Genomic DNA, 13,728 nt, shown 5'->3' with positions numbered 1-13,728 from the left:
AGATAATCAAGCAGTGAGATCCAACAATTCACATTAGTACCTTTCTCCAAACCTAAAGATCCTATTAAACAATGCCTTGCCCGGCATTAAAAGTTTGTGAAGTGTTTTGTTGTTGTTTTTGAGCTAAGCAACAGCACATTATCTTCTGATTCATTACTACTTCTTTCATTGGCTCTAGTCCAGATTTTACTTTGCCAATTTTCCAAAGGCATTTAATGTATAGAATAACACATCCTTAACTGGATGTGTGAATTAAAAAATAAAAATAAAACAGGAATAAAAAAATAGTGCACAATAGGAGTGGCTGTGATTGCCCTGAATCACCAGGATCATCCGAACAACTAGAAATGGCAAAAAAGTGAAGAGCAGACTGTAAACATTTTTATTCTTTGGAAAATTTATTTTCAAAGTTAAAAGATCAGTTTTTTGTTTTTTTTTTAATTATTCCATGAAAATACAAATCAGAAGTCTGGCAAATACTATATACTTACACAACATCATTCAGCTCAAGTCGGGTGTCTGGAGAAGGATTGATCAAAATGTATGAAAGGGTGTTTTGATGATCATTCATTTCATCTACAAGGGGGAGGAGAGAATATCGAGGCTGTTTTGAATAACTGATCATAACATTACTCGGATGAAAAGGTCATGTCTCAATCAAAGTTGGTCAAATCAAAAGCAATGTTATATTTTTGCAATTTTTAAAAAAACAACAAGAAAAGACAAAAAAGCAGAAAAGCTCATAGATGATCAGTAATAAATGACCAATAGCTCATGGTCACTTTTCTTATAATTATCTTTAATGCATAAGATACAATACTTTTATACCTGGTAAAGTTTACCAGGTATTGAGATATGAACTCAATATGAACAAAGGTCCAGCAAATTCTTAGTATGTTTTTTTGCAATCAATTCATTTTAAAAATGTTGAATCTGTTTCCAGAATCTAATGCTACTGCTGACACCTTTATTCTTCAAAGTTTGAAAAGCTATGGCCTTCTTAAATAGTCTTGAGGAGACTAATCTGCTTGAAATTTGGTGAAGTTGAGCCCCAGGGTATGAAAGATGGAAAATTGCCAGATTGTTTTACAGAATAGTTCAGAAGTAGTGATTGTTTTGGGAATAGCTAAGCAATATCACTTCCGCTTGGGAAAATATCTGCAATGTAAACTTTGGATTGAATTTATATTTGTTTGTTTGTTTGTTCGTTCGTTCATATAAAAGTGAGCTGGCTTTCTCACTTTTACATGATTCAAGGTGGCTTACAATAAACAAAATAAAAACAGCAGCTGGACATAATTTAAACTATCATCCTTACAACCAAGAGACAGGGTCAAATCCAAATGCCCAGGTCTCAGGTTCAGGCACAAAACCATGTTTTTAAGGTCTTGGAAAAAAGGCGAAGTGAGAACTTCCTTGGCATGTGCACATTGGAACATCATTCTCAAGGGGAAGAATGTTCCAACGGCACATGCCAGGACAGAAAAGGGTCTCCTTCTATCCCCTGCCAGCTAACACTCTGTTACTGAGCATATTTTCTACAAATATGGGAACTGTTTGCCTGGACTGCTGGAGCAGTCTTTGATGATAACTTTGCTACTGAATTTTGACATGAGTGATGTGTTCAATTTTTGACCTGGGCTGTTTAGTTGACATCTTTTGCTTCTCTCCTGCAGAACATTGAGCAAGCTTTAGTACTGTACTTATTATCTACATTGTTACTCTGAGGGAAAAAGAGGAGAGGAATTTATCTGTTTGGATTTTTTTTTTTTTACAAAAAGAGAGATAGATTTAATGTCTTTTTTCAAAAGCTGTAGTTGCTTCCATCTGCCTGTAAATAATTTAGTGAAGAAATTTCAGGTGGTATCTTCTTAATGGAAGCTTATTACCAATCAAATACCACTCTAAAGCATTAGTATTTAATAAAATATTATTGTAGCATGAGGAGAGCCAGTTTGGTGTAGTGGTTAAGAGACCAATCTAGAAACTGGGAGACCATGAGTTCTAATCCAGCCTTAGACACAAAAACACCTGGGTGACTTTGGCCTGGTTACTTTCCCTCAGCCCTAGGGAGTAGATTTGAAGACATGCACACACACTGCAGGAAATTTAATAGGAAGGTCATTTATGCATGTTGAAAGACATATGTTCTAATTCTAAAGAGATGGATATATAAATGTATGAAAAAAATGTCAATTTGTACATTTGATTTTACTTGAAACATTTAGTTATCTGTAAGAGAAGGTGACTTTTACCCATGATTGCTAAATTTTCTCAGGAACTTTTGATGAGAGAATATTTACCATTTTAGTCTTGATCCAATGAATTTCCCTAACATTTATCTATCCCCACCATATGTACATTGGTGTGGATATATATATCACAGTATCCTACCATATCCTGCTGTTGAGAGTCCCAGATGTTTCATTCTGTTTTTCACCAGTTCGGCTAGTTCTTGTCTTTCTGACCTTCTGTAAAGATTCATTCTCTGCTGACTTATTTTTTCTGCTGTTTTTGCTGAATGCTTTGGTACTTTTCTGCTTAGCCGCCGAGCCCACTGCATGCTTTTTCGTCTTAACAAAGGATGATCTGACTGATCACTTGATGTTGAGTTACGGTGGCTGCTACGGTAGTTACATTGTTCTTTACTATCCTTGGTGTCTTCCCACTCTTCCACGCTGATAGAAATTTGAGACTTTGAAGAGAAAACCATGACAGAAATTAAATTCTTTGGGAAATACTTTTCCACCAAATAAGTAATCTTGCCTTAAATTTCTTATGCTATTTCCCATTCTTTATTTTCTTGATTCCAATCTTACTAGCCTTGCCCAAAGGTTTTCAAACTTTTCTTCACCATGGACCCTCTTTTAAATGCCTTTTGTGGCCATGGACCATGGTCATGGACCCCCATGACTAATCTCAAGATTTAAATCATAACATTTCTTCAAATCTTCACGGACCCCCTGTGATGACATTGTGGGCCCCCAAGACTCCGCAGACCACTGGTTGATAACCACTATAGCCAATATCCACCACTATGAAATCACAATATGATTTATGCAAAGAAAAAGATGTGTTTATGCTTTTGATACTTGCTTAATCAATATTATGCAATTATATATAAAAAGCCAAGTATATTTATATGTACGTTTATATAAATTCGTAACTTCATATTTTTGTACCCACTAATGCTGTGCCTAAATTATGTATACACACACACACCCAGAGCCAAACACTGAAGATTCATGAATTTCTCTTCATGAATTTTTCCATTCTACTATTATGCTCATTCCATCCCCCCATTCCTTGATATGAAGTACAGCAGGGGTGTCAAACTCAAGGCCCGGGGCCTCTCCTGAGCTCAGTTTTCACTGGCAGAGGCCTGCAGGAGGCTATCGCAGCCAAAAGAGCTCGGAAGCCCATTTTCGCTGGCAGAGCACTCGGGCCACCACAGGCGTTCCCAAAATGAGTGATGTTGAGCTGCCCATGCCCATCCTGCCCATGCCCACTTCATGTCCCCAAAGTCAAACACAACCCTGACGTGGCTCTCAATGAAATTGAGTTTGACACCCCTGAAGTACAGTATATGTAAAGCTATGTATTCAAGGAAGTTAAATCACATCCCTGCTTTTAACAATGTCAGTATCTATGTGCAGAAGCACATACTCCATATAGTGGAGTAGCTCAAAAAACCCACATATATCTGCCAATCTGTTTAGTTATGTTAAACACATAATCCTGAGGACTCTTAAATATGCAAGTGATACATGTTTACAAAAGTATATAATATTTCATCTTGCATTATGACTGTGACCTATATTGTAAACTACTTACTAAATGAAACTATTTGGAAGAGATTCCTAGCAGGGATTAGAAGCATATAGCCTTTCTCTGTATGCTTCTTAAGCTTAAAGCTTAAACTTAAAGATTTTATTGCTAGATCCAATCTGGGTGAGTCACTGTCACTGTGACCACTGTGACCACTGTTTATTTTTCTGAATAAGATGAGTTGTTCTGGACCTCATCTTCAGGGAACTGTAGAACCCTGAAGATGGGCTCCAGCATGAGTCCAAAAGTTCGGACCCAAATTGGATCTTGAAACATTATCCTGGGACACATATATTTGTCTGATTTTACTTTTTAGGCCAACACAAGGGACATAGTAACACATGACAGATACTTACTTGTGAAGCAATTTCTCGAGACTGACAAAAAATGGAAGTCAGAAGGAGAAAAGAAAACAAAACACCATTCAAACAACAGTTTCCAAACAAAGAAAACACAGACAATTTCATGATATTATGGTTGTACAAGGAAATATAGAGTTAAATCCTTGTATAGTATGACATGACAAACTTCAGGTTTGAGTAGAGGATAAATCACCTGATTAACCAAATTTCTTAACTGTCTTTCTTCTGTTTCTACCAGCTGTAATATGATTCTAATTCTTGGCCATTTTAATAAGTATGGACTTCAACTCTCAGAATTCTCCAGCCAGCCATGGAGAAATGGCTGGGAAATTCTGGGAATTGAAATCCAAATATCTTAAAGTCGCCAAGGTTGAGAAACATTGCTCCAAATAGAAGCAAAATTATACATATGATATGGAAAGTGGTAAAATATCAAATTCCTATTGAAATTTATTTTAAACATGATCAAGAATATAATAAATTTAATGGGTTTTTTTTACTAATAAATGTTTATACCAATTTTAACATCAAAGAATTTGTTTCAAGTTTGTTTTACATTAAATCTTAACAAAGAGCGAAGTGAATTTATTAAAACAGTGAAGCCTTCATATTATAGATTAAGGCTCTTGCCTCAGTAAATAATATTTGAATGGACAATTAAAAATACAATTACTTCAAAATTTTCTTAAGCACTTGAGAAAACACATCCCTGAATTAACTCCTATAGCAGCTGAACTATATTCTAATACAAGAATAATTATTTCTCTGCTTAATATATAGATGAGATTATTCTATATTTCCACATTTCAGTGTTACAATCCATTCCAGTTGTGCAATTTATGTATTTGCAAGTAATTTAAAATGGTAACTCAGGCAAATAATGCCAATTTCACACATAAATAACAGATTCAAATTAAATACTATGCTACATAGTTGAGATAATAAAATTCTTCCCAGCTAGAATGTTTTAGATTGCAGGTCCATAGGATGTCCATAGGATTCAATGCTCCTTCATAATATACTGCTCAAAAAAATAAAAGGAACAAAAGCAGAAGACATCCGAGATCTGAATGAATGAATACTTATTAAATACTTTGTTCTTTACATATAGTAGTTTATACACTGCTCAAACAACTAAAGGGAACACAAAACTACTGTATGTAATGAACAAAGTATTTAATAAGGCTATTTCATTCATTCAGATCTCGGATGTCTTCTGCTTGTGTTCCCTTTATTTTTTTGAGCAGTGTATAATAAAATATATTACATGGAAGAGATCTTGACAGGCATCCCATGACATGCCAGGTTGCATATGACTAGATAGTTAGATAGCTAGATAGCTAAATAAATAGATGTTTTCTGGGATTATGAATTAGGACCGGTCACAAGAAGGGAGCTATTGCCTATTGAGATCAGGGTGTATTCTCCATTGTCCCAAAGTACAAGACATAGAAGAGTAAATTTAAGCTACAGCATAGTAGATTCCTTCTAAATGTTGGGAAAAACCTCCTTAGGTTACAAGAGGTTCGATAATGGGACCTGTTAGCCAGGGACTGGTGGGTTTTTCCTTCTTTGCATCAGTTTGAGGGAAGACTAGACAGCCATCTGCCAAGCGTGCTCTAATCTGGATTCTTGCACTGCGGAGGAAATGGGTTTGGTGGCTCCAGTTTGCATCCTTTCAACTCTGGGATTCCCCTTCATTAAAAAAGTCTATCATTAAAACAAAACAAGTTTAACAAAACTGAGATACTAAAAAAAAGAAAGAAAAAGAAAAGAAAAGAAGCTGTTGCATTTCTAACTCTTATTAGGGTTAGAATTAGTATTCCTACTGAGTATTTCTACTCAGCATAGGAATATCAAGAATAGATGGATAAGAATATTGGGGCAATGATAGCATCAGTACCCATGTCTGCACTGCTCTAGTCCTCATCCAAATGGGTGGAACATTTACACAGACATATATTAATGGATGGTTGTAACACATGGACTAAATATGTATTTGAGCTAACAAGAGTTTTTACAAAATGATGGCATACACATTATGACAAATACATAAACATTCATATATATCCCCATTATCAAATCTTGTGGACTATTAAGTCAGAATGAGAGCCAGTTTGGTGTAATGTTAAGGCACTAGGCTACAAACTGGGAGACCATGAATTCTAGTCTTGCCTTATTACAAAGCCAGCTGGATGACCTTACCAGTCATTCTCCCTCGGCCTTAGGATGAGGCAAGGACAGAACAGTAGGATTATGCACTTGACAACATACAATTCTGCTTTATTTCATGAAAATTTGCTTCGCTATAAGCAATTTAATATTATTCATTTAATACTAAATACCAGTTCAAGCAATCCAAGAGAAAATTACCAAATTCTGCAGATAAATTGGGCTATTTAACCAAAATATCTTCTATATCATAGCTTTAAAGCCATTACAGTTTGCATAATCATGGCACGCTACATTTCTTTATGTACTGAAGTGAAATGGAACAGTTATGCATGAATATTTAAGGTTAGTATCAGATTGAAAATTGTCCTCCAAACAAACTTTCATAATTATGGATCCCCTCCACCCTCCTTGCTGTCTTGAATTTTCATTTCAATTTATATTTCTTACAATATTATGATTGCTATATCTCCAGGTAGATGGCCATAGGAACAAGTTCTTTATATTTGCTATGGTTAAGTTAAATAAGCATATTTTTATTTTATTTTTATGTTGGCATAATCCAATAACAACAACAAATCAGTTAAGTTCTCATATCCAGTCTCTTGCTCACCCCTTTCCCCTCACCAATGATTATTTAATCATTTAATCATCAAAGCACTGGTATTTCTTCCCTTAAATACTGTATCTGAGAAATGGCATATGTTTTGGAAGAGAACTTTGAAAGCTTCAAAAATTGGGGGTTGACGTTATACAAAATGTGAAGGCTTTTGGTATAATTTTTTCTCATTTGGAAATAAGATTTGAACAAATGGAAGTCCGAAAGGTGCTTTTTCAAGGGGCAACTGGACTTTCTTGTTTTTCTTTGAAGAGGTTTCACTTCTCATCCAGGAAGCTTTTCAGCTGCCAACGTTTCCTGGATGAGAAGTGAAACATCTTCAAAGAAAAACCTGTATGAATGAAAATCTCCATAGACATTTCATGGAAGTATGCTCTGGATGTAACGTATAGGCTTCTTCAGATGCGCTCTTTGAATTTTCATGGAAAGAGTTTTACTTTCACATGTCAATTTGTAGGGATAACTATGCTTATGAGGACAAAGGGGAAAAAGTCAAGCTTTGACCTCTTTCTCTATATACTCAAATATTCTTGTAGAATCTGTAAATAGATTCATATGTGCCTGATTTTTCAGTAACTGAATGTGAGCCGAGTGATTCCCAATAGAGAGTCATGATATAGCTTTCTTCTAGCAGAATTTACCAGAAAAAAAAAGAAAAGCCAGAGCAGAGAATCACGTAAACACATTGTTCTGGGAACAGAGGGCTTGGACCTAAACCAATTTATATCTTTCACCTTGGCAGAACAATTTGGGAAACATTAATGTAGAATATGTATGTGATTCCCAAACACATAATAGATAGATGTCAGAGGCTAAAATCAATGCTGTGTGAATCATATCCATAGCATGTCAACAAGTATTTTAAGATACTTGCTCATATTTTATGTGTATCATGAAACAGAAGCATTCTATAAGGGATAAATATAATCCCACAATGAAATATCAGTCAGTATGAGTGAAAAGTAAGTGAAATATTGCTAAATAAGATTACTCCCCCACAAATCATTACAAATATTTCATGGGTCACATTCTTTACAAATGTCTGTATGAAAATGTCCAAACCTCAGATGTCACTAATTTCTGTGATTCGGTCCTGTAGATTCCTATAGGAATATCTCCAGTCGAAGAACAAAGCTTCTGATAAAGTCTGGCATATGTTCTGATCCACAAATCATCTTCTGTGATTTTCATCTAAGCAATGAGAACAGAAACAGCACAGCTCAAATCACTGATTTATTTATTCAGTCAAACGGGATCACCCAAAATATTACACTAAGCAACAAATCTTACAAAGCAAAGCATTATTTATTGTACTCTACAGTCCTTCAGTCCTTCCTGAGCATAATGTATGATATCAATCCAGATCTAGGTTCCAGAAGTGTGTAGTTATTACATATACCATATATCACAAGGCAAACAAAGTACAGAAGGAAAAGTGCAGCTTGTGATTGAAAAAAATCATCACAAACTTTGTGCTTTGTATTGTTACAGGTACTATTTAAATTTAAATGAAGCAACTGCAGTACATTTTAACTTATTGTAGAATGGCCCAGTGGTGGGATTCAATTTTTTTAACAACAGGTTCTGTGGGCGTGGCTTAGTTTGGGGTGTGGCTTGGCAATCATGTGACTGGGTGGGCGTGGCTAGCTGGTCACGTGACTGTGTAGGCGTGGCTAGCTCATCATGTGACCGGGTGGGCGTGGCTATGTGCATAGGGACTACTCAGAGGGCTGAAAAAAGTCATTTCTGACTGGGCCTCGCACTTTTGACCGGTCCTCACACTTATGACCATCCTCACATTTATGCCCGTGCAGCTTTCTTAACAACCATGTCACTCATTTCACAACTGCTTCTCTTCACCATGGTGACAAGATAGGGCAAAAACGTAAAATGTGAGGAGAGTCGTAAGTTCGAGGACTGGTCAAAAGTGTGAGGCCCAGTCAGAAATAACTTTTTCAGCCCCATTTACTGGAATAAATAGTAGTGTGGAGGGGCGGGGCAAGGGGCGGGGCGAGCCAGCAATTTATCAAAGGGTTCGGCCAAACCCCCTAGAACCCCCAAAATCCCACCACTGGAATGGCCTATATACTAGAGCCATCAAATACGTCAGGAAAAAATGGGTTGATATGGCTGGTTTGAAAGTTGCTTCAGTCTGTCTGTGCAAATACAATTCACATATCTCTATGTATGTTACATTCTATGTATGTTACCTCAGCTTCTTTTCCTCTCATCACTTTAGAACAGGGATGTCAAACTTGCTGCCCACGGGCCGGAAGGTCACGTGCTGGCCACACCCACCCATTTTAGCGCAGGAGAAAAAAGTTGTGATACGTCACATGACGACGTGTCATCGCAAGTTTGACACCCTTGCTTTAGAAAGAACTTGTCTTCCCAATAAAATAATGTATAAGTGCTTTGTAAATAGTCCTTTTGAACATATTTTCTGTCAGTAAAGAAATGGCAACCATTCCTTCATGGAGGCAATACCCAACTACCCCCTGCAGAAGAAAAAGAGCAATATAACTATTTAATTGAATAGTTTAAAAGTGTTAACTTACAGAACAGAGAAATCCAGATCCTGGTGTAGTATCTAGTCCCAGCAGAAGTCTAGTGATTGAGATCATGTAATCCTTAACGAATGACTAAAGATTTAAAATAATGTAAGAAATGTTTAAAACATTGCCTAAATCATTAATATTCACAAAAGAAAGTGTACATACAAAATTGCCGTTTTTGTGGGCGGCGGATATTCATCTGATAGAGAGAAACCTGGCTTTATGACTTATGCAATGCCTGTCTTTTGAAAGCTATAGATGTGCTATACCCATAAAATGACTTATTCCTCCAACCTTGGCAAGCTTTTTAATTCTTTTCAAGGTTTCTAATGGATGGCAAGTACACTGTACTAAATAGTACAGTTCATCCTTTAATTCATACAGTATGGTCTAAATAGGCCCTTGTACACCTGACAACATAAGGATCTCAGTTAACTCAAACCTTGGAGAATTCCTTGCCCTGTGCATGGACAAAAATTAAATGATAGAAAGTTGCCCTAAGAACTTTGCATTCCATTACAGAGACTCCACTGGCAGTTTGGCTCAAAAGGTAGGAACAAGAAAAAGGGTGCCCAAAGCAAAACAAGGAGGAAATAAAACCCAAAATGGCTTTTATACATTTAAAAGATGTCGACTCATTTACTCAATCATGTTTATATAACTGGATAACAAGCCTGCTAGAAACAGTAGGTAGTTTCTGGTATAGTAATACTATGCCAGAAGAAAACACAAATTGTTTAAAGAAGAACAAGGGACTGGAGACCTGATTGGCTTACAAGCATGTTGCAAAATGTTTTCAGTGTAAAGCCTGATGGATTTCCCCGGTTGGGATGGTGGAACTATTTTTAAGTCAGGGAAATAATACATGGTCAAATGGTGAATGCCTTGAACCTAATCCAATCCTATATTCCAGACCTGTCTTTTTCTTGTACTTTTTAAAAATGCAATATAAATTAATGCAGTTTGATAAGATGCCCAGACTCATGATGGTGATGTTTATGTGGAGTAAGATGCCTTTCTATGCAGTAAAACTTGTACTCTAGTTTTCAAATCTACAGGTTTTTTTTTTTAAACTGATGAACTCCTGTTTTTTTTCAAAATCTTTCTTTTCAAACAAATAATCAGCTTTGGAAAAGACAAGAACACAATTTAGTTGCTCAGAGGTGAAACTCAGGTCAGGAAAAAAAACCAGCATCATTTTTATTGTTAATGGCAGCAAACATCTGAAGCCTAGTTGTACTATGATGCGGTTGTTTGAAACCTCATAGCTCCCTAAACACAACTCAGTAGCAGCATATTCATTAACTCTGTGGTAAGTACTGTGATGAAAAATGAATATCTTGAAATTGTCTGTATTGTGTGCCCAGCTTTTGTTCCCCTGACCCTAATTTTTGAAAAATGGTCTCCCATTTAGTTCACATGCCAGAACAAGATAGCTGTTTGGCTGCAATTTTAATGGTATAGATATGTTGGGCTATATCTAGAGCAATCCTAAAAGTTAAAAAATGATAAATATGTATGGATGTGGATGTACTAGTATGTCTACACAGCACATTCAAATATTTAAACAAATATGCAACATGGAAATGTTATTAAATGACTGAATATTAGGCATTATTCATTATTATTGGAAAATCCAAAGAGTTACACTTCCAACATAAGGAAATTAAGTATAAGATTTATAAGCTTTAAGAGCTATGTGTGATGTCTTTCTTGGACGACTCCCCAGATTCTTCCTCAGAGGTCAGCTCAAGGGAGGATGAGCTCATTCCTGGCATGTGAGGAATGGAGTTGATTAATGGCTCTGAACAGCTGGCCGAAAGAGAATTGGACGAGGCTTGGGGAAAGCTTACAGAGGCAGACAGCCAGCAAAGAGTAGGAGGAGCTGCCTTCTGCACCTGATCTGAGAGCAAGCAGGACAGAGAAAAGGCATGAGCAATGGAGGTCAGCCAGATTACTTGGGAGGAAAGGGCCCCACCCATCTTAATCGACTGCACTAAAAAGCTTGCTATTTATTACAGTAGGTAGAGGGACGCATTGCTGGGAGCAATAAGTTGGTTTTGTAGGTGTTTGTTTGATTGTTGTGCTTCCTGCTTCATTATGTTTGGAATTGTGTTTTGGAGACTTTGAACTTTTCTTGCCAAGTGAGCTCTTGTGTGTGTATTTAAGTTTTGCCTGGTGGATTTAAGTTTGTTTGGTGGACTTATTTGTTTGAGCAACTTCCAATTGCTTTATGGACTATTGGCCCATTGCTTTGTGGACTAATCTTGGCCTGCTTATGGCTTGGCTTATTTGGGACAATTTTGAGTCTTCGTTAATAAACTCACTAAACCACGGTTACGTCTGTGTGGGTGAGTGGGGCAGCACACTATGTGATAGAGTAGTTTTCAGGTGTTGGACTAAGAGCCTACCCTCAGGAAAGAAAAATCTCTCTGTAACTTTGGACCAGGCCCTTTCTTAGTCCAACAGGGGAAAAATAGGAAGAAGGAATACTGTGTATATTGTCATGTGGTCCTGATGAAAACAAGGGTAAACAGAGTTCTCTTTATGGCTCAACTTGGTTGATAGAGGAATTCTTAAGAACATAGGAATCAAAATGATTTGGTATTTTTTTTTTTAAAAAAAGAATACATTTTACCCTTCACAGTACCTGATACAGCAAGGTGTCCAGCATGCTGATACTGAAAACTCTGCCAGCAGCAAAGGGCAATCGAAACATGAATGCCAGGTTAGAACCTTTCTCTCGTTCTTTCTGTTTCACATCAGAGTGAAATATACGGAGGGAATTGGGGGTTTGGAGAGGTGGAACAGAAAAAAACAAAAAGACAATGTTAACATTTTAATGCCTTAAATAAATTGCACTTGAGAGGGGTCCATGAGAAACATTACTGCCACAGCAAACATTTCCTTAGTCCTTGCTGTGAATTCATTAATTCACTACTCAAGGCGGTAATGGTGTATCTCAAGAGCATTTCTTCTTCTTTTTTTTTTCAGGACCCAACATTTTGAGAGTTATCTTCTGAAACAAACAACAATGAAATAGGACACTTGTGCACACTTATATGAACTTGTGCCGCCAGTGCGATACAAACCAAATTCCAACATGAATTAAACTATTGGGAGTCTCACCATATGAGGGTATGTCACTTTCCAGTCTGCAAAGAACTACCCAATACTTTGAATATCATGAGCGGTGGTTTCTCTATCGCCAGTACTTGCCGATCCACAGGAAATTCCTTGCTGAATCTGCATCTTGGCATGGTTATCTATTTCAGTTCATGTGGGCTATAAACGAGACCTATATGACATCATGATCAATCTCTGTGATTGAGAAAGGACACCTACTACATCTCTGAAAAATAGACTGCAAATGGCAGACAAGCTATTTCTTAAATAAGCTTTCTTACCATTTGATAGTAATGGCTGTAAAATTAATAAAAGAAATGATAGAACATTTCAATTTCCTAAAATACTATATAGCTATTGATTTAAAAGTTGTAGTTTTCTTACCAAGGATTCCTTTGAGTATAAGCAAAGATTATGGTTTCCCGTATTAATTGCCTATTATTAGCACAACACAATGTTCTTTTAATGATCTTCTGAATAGGGGCCTGTTTTCTATATTTTCATACTTCATTTAAATTGACACTTAATATACAGTGTACGAGATTTATTTTAGAGACTTCCCTAAGGACTTCCCTGAGCAATTTTAAATTTCAATCCATTTGCTTTCAAGGCCAATATTGTAGGATATGAAATATATTTTCCTGCAAAAATGGTGACCAAGAAAATAAACTATAATTTTATAAAAAAATCATTCTCCATAGTTTAACAATATTGAACATATCTTAATATTAACATATAAATTGATTTGCATTCCAGTTTGTATATTTTACAGTAAGATATTATTGAAACTATAACGCTCACTACCACCAAACTAGTCATCCATCTGGGCTGAGCCCCAAAGTAACATTATACCCCAAAATGGAAAGCAACTATGATAAATTAAATGAAAACATGAAAAATAGAGCATTTGACTGCTTAACGGTATCACAATTAATACAGTCAACCATTTTATTAATTACAAAACCAAATCTGAAATTTATCAGTATAAAAGTCTTTCTGGTGGTGATGTTAGTACCGCATATCAAAGAGTATAAAGCATATGTCCTGATTAGAAAACAAAAATCTA

At 36.3% G+C, this 13,728-nt stretch overlaps 1 protein-coding gene across 3 annotated transcripts in view; it reads right to left on the bottom strand.

Moving 5' to 3' along the window:
• Positions 1 to 13,728, bottom strand: part of KCNT2 (potassium sodium-activated channel subfamily T member 2) — a 216,535-nt gene that overhangs the window by 2,196 nt on the left and 200,611 nt on the right. For 2 of the 3 annotated variants that reach the window (XM_087890080.1, XM_087890082.1), the window contains 6 exons: positions 12,187 to 12,288; positions 9,540 to 9,623; positions 8,044 to 8,172; positions 4,185 to 4,205; positions 2,395 to 2,695; positions 492 to 576 (listed from right to left, as the gene is read on the bottom strand). In XM_087890080.1, the coding sequence (XP_087746206.1) occupies positions 492 to 576; positions 2,395 to 2,695; positions 4,185 to 4,205; positions 8,044 to 8,172; positions 9,540 to 9,623; positions 12,187 to 12,288 (722 nt within the window). The remainder of the gene's footprint in view (positions 1 to 491; positions 577 to 2,394; positions 2,696 to 4,184; positions 4,206 to 8,043; positions 8,173 to 9,539; positions 9,624 to 12,186; positions 12,289 to 13,728) is intronic. The other variant, XM_087890081.1, reaches the window with a different exon arrangement.

The sequence above is a fragment of the Pantherophis guttatus genome, chromosome 3 (genome assembly GCF_059756535.1).
Source record: "Pantherophis guttatus breed Tessera chromosome 3, ASM5975653v1, whole genome shotgun sequence".
Taxonomy (NCBI): Eukaryota; Metazoa; Chordata; class Lepidosauria; order Squamata; family Colubridae; genus Pantherophis; species Pantherophis guttatus.
This window is presented reverse-complemented; position numbering and strand designations above follow the sequence as displayed.